This window comes from Anticarsia gemmatalis, chromosome 14 (genome assembly GCF_050436995.1).
Source record: "Anticarsia gemmatalis isolate Benzon Research Colony breed Stoneville strain chromosome 14, ilAntGemm2 primary, whole genome shotgun sequence".
Taxonomy (NCBI): domain Eukaryota; kingdom Metazoa; phylum Arthropoda; class Insecta; order Lepidoptera; family Erebidae; genus Anticarsia; species Anticarsia gemmatalis.
In genome coordinates, this window is record NC_134758.1 from 11,182,894 (window position 1) to 11,202,640 (window position 19,747).

Below are 19,747 nucleotides of genomic sequence, written 5' to 3' on the forward strand. Positions count from 1 at the left end.
ACAATTTAGCCTCAGGGCTTATAGTGTTTCAAGGTATTTTATTTATATTGAACCTGATTTATTTACCACATAGGTTAAAATTGTCGTCCTTTTTAAGTTTTACGATAGAAATAACATTTTGAAGTTGCGGTACTGTATTCTTTATGCATTCTTACTTTCTTAGTTGGTAATTTTTTTTTAAGACAACTCCTGCACTAAGAATTAGACCACACCCGAAACAATTATTATTTGTGGATCGCACAAATAATTGCTCCGTGTGGGAATCGAACCCACAACCCGATGCAGTGGCGTGGTGACCTAAACCTATGCGCCACGGCAGTCAAATAATTAGTCAATAGTCTAGAGTCCGATTCAATTACATTATGCTTCATAATTTCTACACTCGGTACTATCGAGCATCGACAGTTAGACATTTAAAATCTACTATGATAAATACTTAATCAGGAACCTACTAGTGGCGCTAATCAGTTTTCATACTCAACATTTCTGCTTGATTTTCCTTTGTCCATAGCGGTAGGAAATCACCCCTTTGGAAACAAATCATATAAATTCTCTAAATTGCCCCAAAATATCTCAATACACTCTAATTTTTTGACAAATCTAAAAAATATTTAAAAAAACTAATATTAATATCAACAAATCTAATCGAAAAGCTAAAAAAATAAAATACTTTCTCTCTATTTTCCAGATTCGCAGACGACATCCAGTTAATGACGGGCCAACGCCCCGGCATATACTGGCTCATCTGTTGGAAGTACCTTTCTCCTCTAGCGATGCTCTCCATCCTCATGTCCTCGTTCTGGGAGCTGGCGACCGAGGGCTCCAGCTACGAGGCGTGGGTCAAGTCCATAGGAGACACGGAGAAGAAGCCCTGGCCGATGTGGGCCGTGCTGCTGGTGTTAGTGCTCATCATGGCCAGTGTGTTGTGGATACCTGTGTTGGCTATATGCAGGTACGCTTTCCACGTACTCTTTTCATTTTGTGTTTGGGGTAATCTAAAATTTAAGCGATACCGAGGTTTAACCGATACCGTGTATATTTTAAAGTATAGACCGTACTAAATTACCTCTGAGGTACGGTACCTAAGTTTTTTGCCTGTTATTTACGATTAGTATCGGTAACTAAAGTAACCAATTTTTGAAAAAGCTCTGGACCAAATACGCTTTTTGGCCGGATGAGACGAGAGTCTTTAATTAAATTTTTACTTAAAGCGAATAGCCAAATAGATAAGGTCTTTTATTTTAAGTACCCCTTGTATTCTGATATCAATCAGTAAACCTTTAATTAAACGCTATACCAGAACTAAAAACATTAGCTATCGAAAAGGTTAATCATTACTATCTAAGAACTAAACCTACTATTTTCAAAACATTTCCAAACTTCTCCATAATTACAAAGACTACATCTACTTCCAGATACTTCGGCATCCCAATAATAGACGACGAAGAACGCGCGTGGTTCCCGGCCGAGGAGCTAAGAGACTTCCACGGCATTGAACCCAGACCCGTCTCGACTACAGAGACACTGCTATTCTGCACCAGACCTGACGGCTCTGAGGGCTGTTGCTGGCCAGGATGCTGCGACACTGATGATGAAGAGTAACCAGGGAAAAAACGGTACGCTATTTTTGGACAAAGTTGGTCAACATGTAGTATAGTATGCTCTAAAAAGAAGTTAATAAGACAATATTTTATTGATGATTGGAGACAATAATTATAGAAAACTGTAACTTTTAAATGCTTGATTGTTGAAAGGAAACTTGATTTATGTAACGCCATAAAGTTATTTGTGGTACAATAGTGACAATAAAGTTGGTTGAAAAAAAGAGAGTCATCGAACATTTGTTTAATGTTGACTGTAATATGACTATAATTAATCACTGTACCACGAAACAAACAAAAGAAGCGATAACGATCGGTATTTGTAAAGGTTGCCTTGGTAACAGAAACTCTCGTTATAAAACGCAAGTGTCATAATATTTGTCAAAAATATATCGTTTAGAAATCAAACTTTAACTTTTGTAGAATATTTTCTTTAAAAGTTTCCTACGCCCCAAAGTTTTTAGACGAAAAAATGGCGTTAAATTTAAACATATCCGAAAAACATATGTTTATATGATTGGAGGCATATCTAAAAGTTTTGTGTAGTTCTTACTATATCTAGTGGACATATCCTGCCGTTTATAAGAATCTACTGTTGAATTTTGTATATTATTTATTTATATTAGTATAGTGATGTAATCTAAATGTAATGATTTAAAAGTTTTGACAGCCAAATATATGGTGGCTGCGTAATATGCGATTATTATTCAAGACGTTAGTTTTATTTTAAAAAAGGCAAAAATCTAAGTAACAAGACGTAAAAGAATAAATCATTAAACATATTATATTATTCATCCAATAAAGAGCCTAATCAGTATAAATGTTTTGGTTACCGTCAAAAATATTTTTGAACGAAAGTGTCAAGATACTAAAATGGGAATAAAAGAGAAAAATAAAAAATATCGTTGCGGTTATTGTGGAAGCCTTAACATTCTAAATCTTTTACGAATTTTAATCGCATATTAAAATATTATAACTAGTAATCGACAATAATGAAATACAATAAATAACATAATAATAATCGACAATAAATCTTCGTAAATTTTGTTAAAATTATATTGCTATTGCTATATTTAATTGAATTTTATGTGAAAGACTGTATTTTTATATTATTTATTATAAAAAAATAAGACAATAACTTAAAACGTTCGGAAATCTTGATGATTTAATTATTATTTTTGTAAAGCTGTGCTTGGAAATATTTTTAAATTAAATATATTAAATGTATCTATTTATAAACCTATTGAATTAGATGCCGGTTTAGTATCCAAGACAATAAATTATACAAAATTATTTAGCCGCTTGTACATTAAAAGTACCTGTCTATATACTTAAATCTTAAAAAAAACCTTGAATCTTATTATTGTTATTAGTGTTTTAAAATACTTAAATGGATATTTATAAAATGTAACTACTGTGCAGAATTGTGCATGCCAGCAGATAGATTACGACAATAAAAAGAATAAAGAAAAATGTTGCAGTCATTTGTAAAAACGAATGAACAAGTAGCGTATGAACCATAAAAATAATAAGATCTGGACATATTTAAAATAATATACGGTGATATTTATTTATGATTTGAATAATATAATTATTATTCAAATCATAAATAAATATCACCGTATATTATTTTGAAAATAGATGTTGCATTTGAACAGAATGTCAGACCATACTAATGAATAATTGAGTTAATCTGAGGCCTGAGCATGAAAAATATAAAAAAATAAAACTAATTTCTTGTCCTCTTTTCGAAAAAAAAGAAGATAACAATGGTATTTCCTGCACAAATGGCTGCAAACATTTCAATAACTATTTACGACAATAACTCTTAAGATTCGATGTGATATTCAACGTTGTTTGTTAATAATATTGTTACTTTATATTTTAGAGGCTCTGTCTATAAATTATAATTTAGCTTACTTCAAAATGTACTTGTTAATAGGCACTGAATATGTAGGAATAGGGTGCATTTATTGTAACGCGGATTTACGCATCGCAGAGTAAAAATAAATTGTATGTTAAGAAGTCTCGCAAAAGATTTTGGAGATTTATTTGTCTTCATAAATATTGTTTATGGAAATAATGAATGGAAGTTGAAATTGGTAATTTAAGTAAAGCTTGCTACACACATATTGAATTCAGTTCGGAAAATTACGGAACTGACTTGACTCACTTGTTTTGGCTATCGGGTTCATCTTAACATTAATGCCGAACTGATTTCTGTGTATGTGATTTTGTGTTCGACTCTTTGTCAAGTCGCACAAAGACCTTTGTTAGAAAAAGTTCGACATTTTAAAATGAGTTCCAAATAGGGTCTACCTGCATAGAGCATTTTAGTCTCTACGTGAAATTCGCTGAAACAAATGCACGAGATGATAGCGAATAAATACGAAAGATTGAGGGACGTAGTCTTTTTAACATTAAACTACATATAAGATAAAAATATAAAATCTGAGGTTACAGAATATTACTTATGTTTTAGAAATCTTTAACTATACCTACCTATGTGTTCTACCTCTTTATTCTAAGTTATTACCTAATAATTATTGACTTTTCATCTTCCAATAACTTTCGTTTGATAAATGTATCTAATAAGTGTAGATGAACATTCACTAGTCGTATTTGTAAATAAATAACTAAATAATAATTAAACTAATAAAGTTAGGATTTTCTTGAACACTTTGCACAAAAATAACGCCAATTGATGTTGTTATATACCGTATAAACAAATAAATATAAGAATAGTTACCTATTTATAGCTATCTGTATTTGTTTAAGTATAATCCTTGGTAATAAAATACGAAAATGAAGGCCTTTACAGACTATACAAGACTTTATATTTAATTTATGTAAAGCATATAAAAATATTTCCATTATGAATCCCAAACCCGCACTTGACCAGCGTGGTGGTATCTAGGCCTAACCCCTCTCTCGTTCGAGACCATTTGTTGAGAAAATGCCCAGCAATGGAACAAACGGTCATGGGTTTAAACCAAATCGAAAATGTAATGCGCAAGCGGGAAATATACCTTTATATTAATAAACAAATTCCTTGGGCGTTCTGCCTTTTAAAATGATTTTACCCTAAAAGCCTGTTAGTTTGTAAAGGTCTCAAAGAAAAAATTGTAACTTTTAGTTGTGTGTTGTTTGTATTAAAGATTAGAACAGCTATTTGAATTAAGTCAATTAATTACTATACTGTGTCTATAAATAAAAGAACATAGGTTTGTTTGAATGCGATTAATGTAATTTTGTTTATGGGCTTTACTATCAAAAAATAAAAAATTAAATAGACTTATTTTGCATCAAAATTTTGGTAAAAATATTTCATAACAGTATTTCGATCAATTTTGAGCTTTTATTTCAAGTGAAGTGAAAATGTAGATAAATTATTGTTGATTGATTACCTACTCTGTATGGTAATGAAATTAATTTGCCGAGCCGTAAATAACTAACGAGTGCACTTCTCTTGAGACGCACAACGAAGCTAGAAAGGCTAAATTATGTATTGTACCTATAGGACATAGGTATCTTATTTTAAGCAATAGGTACTTAGTCTTTCAGTTTTTACTCTGGTCGTTCCCAATATACAACTGTTTGGACATTGATAGAGCACACAGTTTTCAAAATATCTTTCTCATATTCATTCATTAAAAGTATTTCATGACTACATAATTATTTTGGCCTTTTTTTGGGAAACGGCCTTTTAAATATTTACTACTTAGTTTTTTTTCAGAGTAAATAATTAATATCTGAACAATGTATATCTTATGAATATCTTAAATAATAAAACCTTTTTCCTTGTAGATGTTTAGCTTGTCAGTTTTATATAATGTTGTATCGAGATGTGGAAATCGCAATTTAGTTCAGAAGCAATAGTGCATACCTAATTCGTAAAATTGTTACGATGGTATTTAGTAATTTTTTGTTGTAACTTGAAAGCTGATGCAGTTAAAATAATATGGTTAAGCAAAAATTCTAAATTATCTAATGATAATATAATCTTGATAAAATTATACATACATGGCCATCCATCGCGCATCGTTCAGTTTCACCTTATTATGTTTATAATGTTCAAATATTTTTATAAAAAGTCCCTACTGTTTTACTATTGTTGAACTTAAGAAAGTACGATGTTCTCTAAGAAAATCCTATTTTATGTTGTATGATATTCCGGAAATACTCCCATAGTTCCAAATCCATTAACTGGATTAGTCTGACCTCAGACTATGTCAGATATTATTTAATTTAATTGGTCTAAATGTGTTAATGTCATTATTTTATTTCCAGACAATAATATAATTATATTTATATATTTGCATATTTTAAAGTGTTTATTATTTACATTATAAAGATGTTTATTTATTTGTAAAAGAAGTAAGTTTGTGATTGTCGGCGAGCGTGTTAGCATATCAAATAGGTTGGTTAGCGCTAGTGTTGCGTACGAGTATAAATTCATATTGATAATATTGTTGTTTCTGTGTAAGTACATATGCCTAATAACGTGTTGATGGTAAATAAACGTTCTGAAAAATATATCTTGTTTTATTTTTAACCTAGAGTATTATGAACGCATGGACATTTCATATTTCTGCTAGAAAATAGTAACTGTTGAACTTGCATGAGTTGATACTTATCTCATAAAATAATAATCCATACTAATATTATAAATGCGAAAGTAACTCTGTCTGTCTGTCTGTCAGTCTGCTACTCAATCACGCCTAAACTACTGAACCAATTTGCATGAAATTTGGTATGGAGATAGTTTGATACCCGAGAAAGGACATAGGCTACTTTTTACCCCGGGAAAATGACGCATTTCCCGGAAAAATTCAGGTTTCGCCACCGAAGTCGCGAATAATCAATATTATAATGACATTGAATTAACAAAATTCCGTTGTCATGGCAACAGTTTTAATGGCGGATATGCTTTAGCGCGAGTTATATGAGATATAAATAATTTTGAGAATATTTTTCGTGAAAAAAATCATATTTTGTTGTTAAGGAATAATTAAGCTTTGTATTATTATAAAAAAATCATTCACGCGAGCGGAGCCGCACGGGTCAGCTAGTTATTAAATATTCTAGTATTGTGATCCGGCAAAATGCTGAGCACGAAGTTTCACATTCGATTTTCGAGTTGTACAAGGACTTTTGCTTAGTCAGAGACAATATAGTCCGACAACTTAGTAGAGTCTTGGCAATCATGATTTATCTAGGTCTTAATAAATAATTCTGCGTGTTTCAGGAACAGGTCACTGTCAGTTTCATAAGTTTGCCGGTTATGATGGTCTAAATTATGAAATTTGTATATCTCTGCGCGAACCTTGCACATAAGGCTCTTTCTCTTTACTAAGTTGTTGGACTAAAGTTCAGAGTTTACTTATGTACAATAAGTTATGTAATAGTAATAATTTGGCAATAAGGTCGTTCAAATGGGTAATGGGATGGGAACAACAACAAAAGCAGCAGAAAGCACCATAGAACATTTAAAAATATAGTTCAAGAAAAACACCGATAAGCATTTAAACATTTTTATTGAAACTTTTAAGATACATTACATTAACCTAATGTTAAACTAAATTATTGCTATCAGAACAAACTCAAACCAGTCTTATTACAATCTGTGGGTACAAAAATATTACTTCTCGTATTTTAATTTGGATACTAATAACGTACGTTAATATATGAGGTATATAGTGGGATTAGTTCACTCTAGATTTACTTTCGAGTGTTAAAAGACCACCGTTAAGTATCGCTATTGGGTATGTGTTTTGAACATTATCAGGTAAATACTCAAATATTTAGCCCTGTTTTCTCCGTGAGCGAAATGGACGCATTCATGACTTCCAAAGTATAGCAGGAATTCCGAAGCATAGTAGCGAATTCTTTTTTGGTGGCAATACAAGTATGCCGTATGCGCTTGCGAGTTTAACGAAGTCATTAATAGGTCCGTTTCACTGATGGTGGAAACCGACAAACCCTTTAAATCACCATTTAAACATGCGCTAGATGTTTAAATGATGATTTAAAGTGTTTCAATTAGTTTTACATTAATTCAGCGTTCAATTATGCGCTAGTTTGTAAATTAATAATACGATTTGACAATCGCTCGAACATAATTCGACCGAGACGGCAGTAAGTTGTGTTGTATTCCCACATGACCCCTGGACGCAGTGGTAGCGATGTCTGCACGTTGCTACCAACACTTGGGTCACAAGCATCGTCTAGTTGTCAAGGATTCATCTCGAGTAAATCATAATACACTACGTATTCCTTTCTTTTATAAACATGCAATGCGAAAGTAAAGACATAAAACACAAACAAATCGGTGGTCTTTTAACACTCGAATTCTATTCAATAAGTAAGATACCCTTTTAATATATGCAAATTCTAAGCGGGAAGTATATCTATTATTGTTACATAAGTTAGATAGGAAGAATTAGTACAATCTATAGAGGCCATCACTATTTGAACCAACAGCCATTATTGAAATATCACGAATTTTTTGCGGTTCGGTATTTATATTGCTAGAAATGTAGTTTTCAGCTATCAAAGGTATTTGGCTATCAGCCAAGTAAATGAAATTAATAATAAATGGATCTTATTAATTAGCTGTCAGTAAAAAAAATATTCGCGCCTTTTTATCTGTCACTCAAACAGTAACAATGGCGCGAGTTTTTTTTTACGTTTTGAAATTAATTCAATTGTAGTACAGATAAGTGATAGATAAATAATATTATAAATGTTAGTAATACACTTGGGTTTTGTATGTGGTTATATTAAAATGATTATAACCCTTTGACTGCAATTTTTCATATTTGCGACGGTACATTTCGTGTCCATTACGTGTTACTATTCAGCCAAAGAAATGAAGACGGCATTATACGCGTTTATCAAATGCTAACGGAGAAAAGGTTACTCCAACAAGGAACTTCTATTACGATTTCATCCAATAATTTCATCTTCAAATATTTTAGGAAGAGACGCGACAAGAAGTAATTAAAATATTAATCTACATTCATAAGTATTTTTTAATTTTATCATAATATTTTTCATGATTTATCCCTAAGATTATGTGCTGGAAGATATAGATTTTCATAATTTAATTCCAAGTGTTTCATAGACATGATCACTTTTTTTTAAGATTATTGAGTATTGCCAACAACTAACTAGGTACCCTATAAAGTCCAAGATTTAAATTTTAAGGCAGTGTTGCCATTGACTAAAAGATTAATTTATACTCAATTCAAACTAACTTAATTAAAATAATTAGTTTAGCTAATAATTGTAAAATTAGTTACCTTCCTATTCTTCATGAAAACAAATTCTTTGAAGGCTTAGTTTTAACACTTGAACATCATTCAGTAAAAGAAAAAACTATTTGATAAATTGAACTCTTATTGCACTGGACAATAGTTAAATTAAATAGTAATTATCAAGTACAATTGGTTATTAATAAAACCTTAACACATTAAAATAAAGATACTTTTTAAACTAAATGGGCAGGTACCGCATTCAAAATCAGACTAAAACAAACTAGCTACGTATAAAGTGAACACTAAATTTGATTACTACTATCTGCATCAACCTTCTCTGTCTCCGCTTTCTTCATTTTCTTTGCTTTAATATCGGCCATAGTTTGTTCAATAGACCTTTGATCCTTTTTATTTTCACTAGGAACCTCACCATAGTTCTTATTCATGTTGGTCTTCTGCGCCGCGTCTATAGCAGCTTCTTCACCAATAAGATGCGCATATTTCTGTTTATAAAACGTTCCGCTTAATTCTTCTTTCCCTCGTTTACGCTTTCTGTTCTTCTCTTCTTCTAAATCTAGGGCAGCCTGTCGTCTATTCTCTATGTGTTGTAATGCCATTTCAGCTGCTTTGTCCTCGTCCCAAATACCCCCACATCTACGTACTGATAATTCGTCTTCGGATGGTGGGTTGTCTTTAGAATAAATCACTGCATAACGGTCAACTCCTTCCTGTCCAAAAGAAAATACTTGCAAACCAGCTGTCTCAGCTATTTCTCTGATAATGGACCTGTACATTTGTTCCATTGGTTCAAACTGTATGTGAGGTTTCCTTCCATCTTTGACAAAATTATTGATTTTCTCTTCAACTCGTTTTCTGAATCTGTTTATCATATTTTTTTCTTCCTTTTGCCTTTTTTCAATAGCCTCTTTTTGTTTTCGCATAGCATTTTTCTGAGCCTCACTGACCGTTGGCGGTTTTTGCATAGAATTTAGAATAGAATCTAGAAAATCCATATTTAAATGTGGCTTTCTGACAGGAAGGCAGTGTAAGTTATAATTTCTGTGATGCGTTTGTTCCAGTTGATTGGGTACCAGAAATGTTCACTTAGAGAGACTGTGTTGAGTTTTTTGATAGATAATATGTTTAATGCGGACTCAATTTGTGCGTACACTTGACAAGCGAAGGTTATGGTGTCGTCTGCATAGATTAGTAGTTGTTTAAGAGAAGGTTGGTACGGTGTTCCTTGTACGAGGAGTGATTTGTCATTGAGGTCTAGTTCTCGGCAGCTATCTCTGAGTGCTTTGTTTTTGTTGCCCAACTTCTCTAGTAGGTCTTCTAGTGTAGATCTGAAATTATAGATAAGTATTGTGATTAATTTGTCATGACACAACTTAAATTACTAACTTTTCAAAAAGTTTTTACAAATGTGGTGAAATTGGAGAAATTGTTTGAACATACTTGTCATGATATTGTAGTCTTACACCATAGTTACTAAGCTACTACCATAGTTACTACTCTTACCAAAGCAGCAGTTTTAGAGACTATGAGATCCAAACAACTTGAAAACAATATTTTTAACTACTATTATGAAATTATTGCAGATTTACATCATAATATAGGTAGTTCTTGTTTAAATAACAATGAACAATATCATGAGCCTTGAACTCCGAAGTTCAAATACATCAATGTAATATTATTATAATGTAACTAATGGCTCTTCCTAACACCAGTTGCCAAATACAGCTGACAATGTTTGTACAGCTATTAATGACAAAACAGTTTCACTTTCTTTGTACAATTTAGTATAAATAGTAACATTAGGCATCAATAACCATGTTATAGCTAATGTCTCTAATAAAACAAACATGTTAGCATGTTGAAATGTGACAATTCGTGTTGATAATTTCATTCTGTACATTTTTGTGGCTTATATATAACTTTATACTACTTATTACATAATACTGAGCAATTTCTATGACATTTCATATCAGACATACTTGAATGACTCAAATAATCCACATAATGGTTTCCAAGTACTTACTGTTTACACTTTATCTCTTGTACGGCATCCGAAATTAGGTTATGTATGGACGCACACAACTTCACTTGCAAATCCACGAATTCCTCCAGCGGCGTACCCGTCACCTCAGCCCTACGACATTCAATTTCATTGCACAAAGTCGTAAAATACAAACAATAAACATTACTACGATTTCACTCACTCTTTTATGTTCTTACAACGCTTTATCAGTTTATTTATAGTCGCTGCGCAATTTTGGCAATCTCTCAAAGTTGTTTTTGCCGTCGTTTCGAACTCTTCAAAAAAAGAAAAATAATCAATAATTTGCTTCTGTATTTTCGCTTCCATTATATTTATGAAAATCCATAACTTGAGTTAATCTCTAAAATAATCACAAGATTTCTACAACGGCAAGAGAAACTGACAACAATGTGCATTTACGCAGTAAGCTACGAGATATTGCTTGTAATTTTATAAATGCCTTTACACAAAAACATCTTTAAATATTATGTGAGTACTTCCGGATATAATGAATTATTATTTGTATTTAGAATTAGTTTTCTAATAGGATAAAACGATAAAATGATTAAGCAATATACGGAAATTAAAAAAAAAAGATTTTTTGAAACCAGGCTTGTAAACGCACCGCAAGGAAACTAGTGCGAACCGTCAACTTCAAAAACCGGAAATTTCCTAAAGTATGGTAATCACGCTATCAAGATACATCAATTATTTTATTCGAATAAATATCCTAGTAATATGCAAAATATTGAATATTCTTCAATATACTAATTGAATCCAAGGGTAAAATTCTTCGCAACTAGTCGGAGAGACTCGGTACAATTCGCTGGGTGGTCGATTGCACCTGTCAAAATGAGCAACCAATCGCAAGTCTTCTTCTGTGACCTCGAAAAACACCAGTCTTGATTTTGTTTCGATGAGAAGTGCATGTCTAAATACGTCGCGTTTTTTTGAATGAAAACACGTCGGAGATCTAATAAAATAAAAAGTGTTTTGTATTTTTTTCACATAAGCCAAGTTACCGAAAATGAGTGCAAACTGTGTGATGTAATCTAAAGCTTCAACAATAACATAGTGTTTTTTTGCTGTCGTGAAAATGAATGGCAAACTGCATAGTGAAACCGGCGCTTTCTCATCTGACGACATGCGCGCCGAAATATTGAACCCTTTTGTCCACAAATTGGAGCTAGATAACACTTACGACAAAATAAAGGTACGGAAAAGAAGCAGAACTGCGTTGCATAACAGAATAAAGTGAAAGTATATTTTGCTATAGTAGTAAATGTTTAAAGATTCTAGTCGTAGAAGTATTCTGCGCATGTCTCGTACTGTAATGTAATGAAATAGCATCAGATGATTTATATTTTGCAAAATACATGGTAACAAAAACAAGACAATGTACCGGAATTCTCCCAATGCGGACTGTACGACACACGAGAAATATTCATATCAGTAATCAGTAATCCTTCATAACATGAGTAACAATTATAATTTATTTTAATTTATTCTGACATTGAATATGGAACAATTAAATTAGATGCGATTGCCAAATAAGTACTCTAGAAAATGTTTGTCTCTACAGACCTTGATTGACACTCAACTGAATACAAAATAGATCGAGGCCTCTACTCAGTTTTTTTATAATCCATTTTTGAAAATCAATGACGAATCACAACAATTTTGGAAAACAACCAAATACATAAACAATATTATTATTGTCTTATTCTAATTAGAATACATTTTAAATGTGATAAATGCGACATTTCTACAAATTACAAGTAAAACGCACCGATTCGTAATAAATGTTTTGGAAAGGTCGTTAGACTATTAACAGCTTTCTAAAATATAACATCAAATTCTTGTGAGTATAGTAATGACGCACAATAAAGCGTGTTATAAACCTCCGAGATGTCTGTACACTTAAGAAAATCGAGGCGCCCATAGCCAGTTGCGCTCACCGGTCGGTAAACGATCTGTGGGTTAAGCAACCCTTGGCGCGGTCATTCCATAGATGGGTGACCGCATAGTGGTATTTGAACTGGGCGTCTCCGTGCTTCGGAGGGCACGTTAAAAGTCGGTCCCGGTTGTTATCTACTACGATAACAGTCGTTAAGCCATGTCAAAGGCCTTCGGGCGGCTTGAACAACTTTGACACTAGGTTGACCACTAACCATACGATAAGAAGAAGAAGACTTAAGAAAATAACGGTGTATGGAGATGCTATGGTTTTGCTCAGCGATTATGATAAATTGATAATCTTATACGAATCGAAGTTTATTGCAATGGTCTTCAAGTAACTAAGCATGATATTATGTAAACTATCAAAGCGCTTTCTAGCCATTGGTCTCGGTTACTGTGAGGGTGTACAAAGTAAAAACTGTAAAAAATGAAAATGTTCACTATGAATGGTGCAAGTGCTCTTAAGTGTCAATACACATTCAACACAAAATTTTCACTATTTCCATCTTCAGATAAGTCGCTCGACTGTACATCTGGAACGTTGCAACAAAGTTATGAGTTTACAGATTATAATCATGGACTATATTGTACGTAAAGCCGTTACTCTCAACTGAGGGAAAGTTAGTTGTTAACATGATACTCTCTGGTACCGTTTTACGCGATAGACATCAAACAGAACCTCACTAAATCGTGCAACAGGCCGTATAGGGACAAATTTCTTCCGTTTCCCATCACTATTACGTAACGACCATAAACAAACGAGCGGCTAATTAGAAAAAGGTGCACTAACTAAGTGGTTAAAGCAAAAAAGTTTGGAGAAAGTATTTTGATGATATAATTATTGTTGTTGCGCAACAGTGACACTTATGCACTTATCTTCTTGTTATCTTTCGTAACAGGTAGAGCAAGTTAGACTGCGAAGTAATTTTAAGTCACGTTTTAATGCAAATGTGTTCAGTCATATAAAATGATGTTCCAATATTTTTAAGACTAAGCGGGCCTCTGTTTTTAAAGTCAACGGTTCATACAATAGACTTATCAAATTGAATGAAGATAACTTAACTTTTTATCCCCAATAGTAAATCTGTTGATTGGCAAAGTCGGTTCCAGAAATTGAAAAAAGAGCATAACTAATAGAATTCGCTGTTGCATTGAGCGAAAGATGCAAATTCATCGGCTCGTGTAACAAATACAATTTGGCATTCGTATCTACAGGCGACGAATTCAACACGTGCATTTTAAATACGTATTTCATATTTATAGGTGTAAAGGTTAAACAAAATATGATAATTGTTTCTTGTGTACAGACAAATTTTGTTTAAAATCTACGTAACATATTATAGAAATATACTAAAATACTGATGATTAAATATCTCGTTATATTGTTTTAAATCTCTTGTATTTTCTCGAATGGCAATTTGTGACGTAATGATTCAGTTACGTTCAAAATGTTCGAGATGCAGATATTTAACTACAAAATGATGTCAATAGGTTAAACAAAGAACTCATATCGTCGTTAAAAATGAAATTTCATATGCAAATTCTCCAAATAAATCGTCAATTCATTGAATAATATTTCCGTGTTCAATGTTATGTAAGGCAATTTTTATTTTTAGACCGAAATATCTTAAACGCTTATGATAACGAGGAAGATAAAATAGAAAGTTACGAGACACGCGAACCACTTCACATTTTATCTTACGCATAACTCATAACTAAAGCATTTATCTGTTAGTTCATTTGATTCAAATTCGTTGTATCATTATATTTAAAGAACGTCACATATAAAACCATTTAACTGATAATAATCATATGTGTTCAGTCAATTATTATTGCTTTAGGCCTATAATTCCGACGGTTCTATTTGATTTCTATATTATTGATTGTAATTTCAAACACTACTTCTCACCCATGTATTAAATAGTTTTTTTTTTCTACAAAACCAGCAAGCTCATGTTGTAAATAGTTTATTTTTTAAATGTTCTACAAACAACCAAATAAAACAAAATGTACTGACAAAATTCTAATAGTTAGTTATACAACACTACACAATGACTTAAAAAATGTTCTGTTCAAATGACTGATGACTTTAACACATAACTCATAATTTGTTGCAGACGGCGATATTCACAGTAATACTGTTACCGTTCCGAGTCATCGTCATCTGTTACCTAATAGTGACAGCGTGGTTCCTCGCGTGTATTGGCCTCTATGGCCTCAGCGAAGAAGACCTCAGGCGGAAGCCCATGACAGGATGGAGAAGGTACTTTTCACTTCTTGATACAATCGCGCTGCCAATTACTTTGATGTTACGAGTTTTTCTGACGTGAAAAAAAAGCTTCTGGGTTACTTGCCATGTGTTTCGTCTTAGAAAGTGTACGTTGATTTTTTTTTTGATAAACATGTGTACTGATTGTGCTTAGTCAGTTATGTTTGAATAATATACCAACTATTTTCCTTAATCTATCTAGATAACAAATCCAAGGTCGTGTCTATTTTAAAGCGTGATATTTTAATTTGGTTGTTTTTGAAGATGAGTAATCCTCGCATTCTTTATCGCTTTTAAAACTAAGAAAACATTAAAGAAAATTACTAAATAACCTACTGTTTTACCGTCCGAATCATTAATTTATAACCGTTATAAAACACAATTTGATGTTCACCAGAGCATATTCCAAGTAGGTCAATTTTGGCTTAACAGAGTACTGAGACCGAATACACAACAATAACACAAGGTGATTTCAAACAATTAGAGGCCAAACGAAGGCTTTGGCTAGCGGTGACGAATGAATTTTCCACGATTTTCATTTATTTGGTAATCTGCAATAAAGTATCTGATTTTGTACAACAACTTATGCAGCTGAAGGCCTTTTTTAAAAACAATGCAAATTATACTGTAATATAAACAGGCTAAGTAAGTACTTATCTGTGCAATTTACTTTCTTCTGTATGTATGTCGAATACGGTGCTCGATCTCGTTTGAGATGATAGCGTCAACATATTTCTTGCTAGGAACTAGTGACCTTGATGACAAAGAGTCAACCCAATAGATTGTGCTGAAGCGGATTTGTGTCCGCAAAATACTTCGCAAATTGTGAAACAATGGTGACATTGACACTATGAAAGCGAGACCTTGTTTAAAAATATGTGAAAGACATAAATAGTATGGCTTCGCACGCTGCGGATGCATTTTTTTATGTCGAACGTCATCGAGTTAACGTAAAACCGGTAATTGCGGTACAAACCGGTTTTTGATAGTCATAAGCACAAACCTATAACTCGTGTTCTTTGAATATTAATTTAAATAATAAATTCTATTTACTATACCTTCGTGAGATATTGAAATCAAACGAGTCAAATTTTACGATGCTCATAATAAATTGGTATTGCCCGCTTGTGTGTCAATTCCCAGTTTACTGGTTTTTAATGTTTGTGTGTCCGTTGCATGCCGTTGCACGGCATGGTTCGAGTATTTTTCTTTAATAAACAAATATGGAATTTTTAAATGGCTATATCAATAACCCACATGTTTTTAGGTTTTCGATATAAGAAACGGTTACGTACCTACCTATGTGATACATTCAAAGCATTGAAGTCATTTATTTGAATATAATTCATAAATGATACTATAGTTAATGGTTTTGCCATTTCATTCTGCAATGATTGGACCCCAAGTCCGACTAGATAACTTCCGTATGGTCAGTGACCTCAATTTCCCTGCGAGACATTACATAACATTTATTGTTCTAATCGAATCAGCCAGAGGGCGTAGCAAGAGGTTTTAATTTAATAATCGTTGCGATAAAATAAAAGTATGCATCTAACGATTTCTTCGTATAATATTATCGATTTTTTAAATAGTTATTGCTTCTCTTTACTATTGTACTAGCGAACGCCGCTTCTTAAAATAATAGAGCAAAACCAGTTGTAGCCTACGGCCGGTTTACTGACACCTTCGAGAACTTTACCAAGATGAGAATATTATCGCATTATGAGTTTCTACATTGTATTTTCCTATCGTTTAATAAATTGGTCTCTCTATTGCGAAGATATATCTAATAGACTTTATTGCAGCCCTTAATATTAGTATCCCTATGTTTGTAGTGCTCTACCATTACCTGTGTCTTTTTTAAATTATTCTTTTAATATTTTTGAAATGTTTCGATCGATATCATTCGCATTTTCATTTTTTCCTTTTATAACTGACAATCATTTTATAATTTAAACACTAATTATTTTCCTGTAATTGTAAAACTTTTTACTTTTATTTGGCCGACGTCTTCCCGCCTTTATCCACAAACTGACATTGTTGACAGCTGCTTACAATGTAAAACCCGCGATACACGTGTAGTTAGATCATGGCTGTATCTAGAAAGCGCGGGAAAGTATATAAAGTGGTTATTGGTCATACTGACTGACGGCAAAATCGTCTTGACCTACAAAATTGTCAGGCAAAAGCGATTTTTATTAGAATCACTACAATGGCAATAAACTCTTGTACATTTCTTAGTTGTTAGAATTGTAGATACCTATGTATTTTGTAGGAACATTCAAATAATTAGCGAATTTGCATAGATACAAATTCTGCATCGTAGGTAATTAACTGGTTGCACTGGTTGAACGATGAACCGTTGTATCAACAGATGCATAGAACCTCTTTTTTTAAAAGATGAGATTAATATTTATTATTGTTGTTATTTTTGACATTGGTCATAATTGAAAGGGCATCAGGTGGTTTACCTTTCAGTAATTGAAAAAACATTTTTTGCATAAGTTATAACGTAGGTAGTAGGTTTGTTTACAACAATAACTTGACGTGGGATTTAAATAACAAAAATATAATTTTATTCAAAGATTTAGGATACAATATATCAACGGATATTAATTATAATTGAATACTTAATTTTGCAATATAAAAAATAAACAATAATTTGGAAACCATCGTTACACTAAATCACTTTGCTTAAGGTCAACGACTTTTGCAATTAAAAAAACAAACATAATGTTTGCGGTTAAACTAACGATTAAAACATCCTTGTAAATTAAAAACATAATTAAATTAGCTTCAAGATTAAAAGAAAAATCATTGCACGTGTATTTGCAAAGGAAAGTTTGTAACAGTTATTAAAAATAACTTTCATTTCGATATAATAACTGATTAAACGGTAACAGTTAGTAAAAGTATTGGAAATAAGCACAGTTATCCGTTAGTTAGTTATCTAACCATCAGTTAAGTACAAAGAATAGATATTGATTGGCGATAAAGTTTTAGTTTACCTGTTAGTTTAATAACTAAGGAAAAAGATTAGGTTATATAGGTACGTTCATTATTTTGTTGGTTTACAATTTTTATTATAGTCATAGATGTTTGTTTTTTGAATAGACGTTTTAGTGTTTTGAGTGTAAGTGAAATATGCATTTTATAACATTTTATCGGGGCTATTATTGACAAATATACAATAATCAATAGATGCAGATAAATCATAAGTCATATTTTCCACCTAAGCACGCGTAATACCAGAAAAAAGATTTAGCAAAAATAACAAATTCCCAGTGTATTAACTTAGCCATTTTCAGCGAAGACGACAAATAGTCGTTTTAGCGAAGAAGTTGCGTTAAATAATATATTTTTCCACATAATCCTGGTCCCTTTACTGCACCTGTGTGTTCGTGTAATAGGGTCATAAATTCTAGTCAACGACCTCTGAGAAGCACCGGGCTTCCTTTTTTAAATAACTCAGAAAAGTTTCTCGATGGTTTTGGCTATTGATACAAATACGATTTATAATATATGTTATGTTATTACGATAGCCATTTTTTGCACTATTGATACTTAAGTGAACAAATTAATTCAAAGCTATTTCGATCCCACTGCTGAGCGCGTCTCCTTTTGAAAAAATAGGGTTTGGGCCGTCAAGCTTGCCTAGTGGCTTTGCATTCTTTCAAGAACTGTGTAAAATAATAATGCTCTTTACAATTAAAATGATCCATATATAATATTTTTTTATTTCTTTAAACCTCAGGTACCTAGTCTACGTTTACACGTCATGATAAGGTTTCGTTATAAAACATATCGGATATTTTTGTATGAGCAAAAAAGCGGTCAGTCAAGTTCGTAACGGATAACGATATTGTGACGTGGTAATTTATAAATATGTTATAATTTCAAGTTTTTTAGCTTTGTTCATAATAGTAACACGTGTTTTAGCATGTGAAGTTAGTATATTCTGGCTTTAAGAGGTCAGATCTTGTGACTATATCTGTTTTTTAGAAATATTAATGAAAATATGGCAAGGAAATCTGGGTACAGGATCGGTATTTTTCAGCTATCTGTTCTATAATAAAGATGCAACGCAAAAATTTAATAGTTACGACTATAAAACCTATAAGTAGTAGATAGATAAATATGGTAGTGGATCTCTTACTTGGTTATCTTTTTTCGACCTATTCCTATTTAATACCAAAAAACGAATACCACTGGTATTAGTTAATTATCCCAGTGAATTTCTATTCCGAACAAATACCACTCAAACGTATCCCAAAATTAGTAACCTGATCTATTCCCAACGAATACCAAAACATAACTCTTAGTACAGTCACAGAAAACATTTATTTTGCTTTTTCATATACATTAATTAATATCACATTTCACAGCATTTTTATTACTGACTGTTTACCTTCATACTATTGTGTGGTATTCGTTCGGAATAGCAATTAACTGTGATAATTAACTAATACAAGTGGACAAAGTGGTATTCGTTTTTTTGGTATTAAATAGGAATAGGTCCTTTTTTCTTAAGTGTAAGTAAAGGAAAGCCACGTCTAACGTGAAACAATAGTGTTCTAGGTAACAAAATATAGAGTTGTCTTTATTAAACCATCTGTCA

General features: G+C 32.2%; 3 protein-coding genes across 4 annotated transcripts in view; 2 read left to right on the top strand and 1 right to left on the bottom strand.

The window, feature by feature from the left end:
• Window positions 1-6,131, top strand: part of LOC142978527 (sodium-dependent neutral amino acid transporter B(0)AT3) — a 43,259-nt gene extending 37,128 nt beyond the window's left edge. Inside the window, exons 4-5 of the mRNA XM_076123006.1 lie at window positions 689-952; window positions 1,416-6,131. Of these exons, the coding sequence (XP_075979121.1) occupies window positions 689-952; window positions 1,416-1,602 (451 nt within the window). The 3' untranslated portion in view covers window positions 1,603-6,131. The remainder of the gene's footprint in view (window positions 1-688; window positions 953-1,415) is intronic.
• Window positions 6,132-7,121: 990 nt separating this feature from the next.
• On the bottom strand, window positions 7,122-11,295 carry LOC142978131 (sperm-associated antigen 7 homolog). The gene is made up of 3 exons (XM_076122437.1): window positions 11,083-11,295; window positions 10,902-11,012; window positions 7,122-10,206 (listed from the first exon to the last, which is right to left on the bottom strand). Exon 3 carries the CDS (start codon window positions 9,871-9,873, stop codon window positions 9,163-9,165), a length of 711 nt encoding a protein of 236 aa, XP_075978552.1. The 5' UTR covers window positions 9,874-10,206; window positions 10,902-11,012; window positions 11,083-11,295; the 3' UTR covers window positions 7,122-9,162.
• Window positions 11,296-11,787: 492 nt separating this feature from the next.
• LPCAT (lysophosphatidylcholine acyltransferase) overlaps window positions 11,788-19,747 on the top strand; it is a 50,848-nt gene continuing 42,888 nt past the window's right edge. For both annotated transcript variants that reach the window (XM_076122435.1, XM_076122436.1), the window contains exons 1-2: window positions 11,788-12,114; window positions 14,978-15,123. In XM_076122435.1, the coding sequence (XP_075978550.1) occupies window positions 11,998-12,114; window positions 14,978-15,123 (263 nt within the window). In that variant the 5' untranslated portion in view covers window positions 11,788-11,997. The remainder of the gene's footprint in view (window positions 12,115-14,977; window positions 15,124-19,747) is intronic.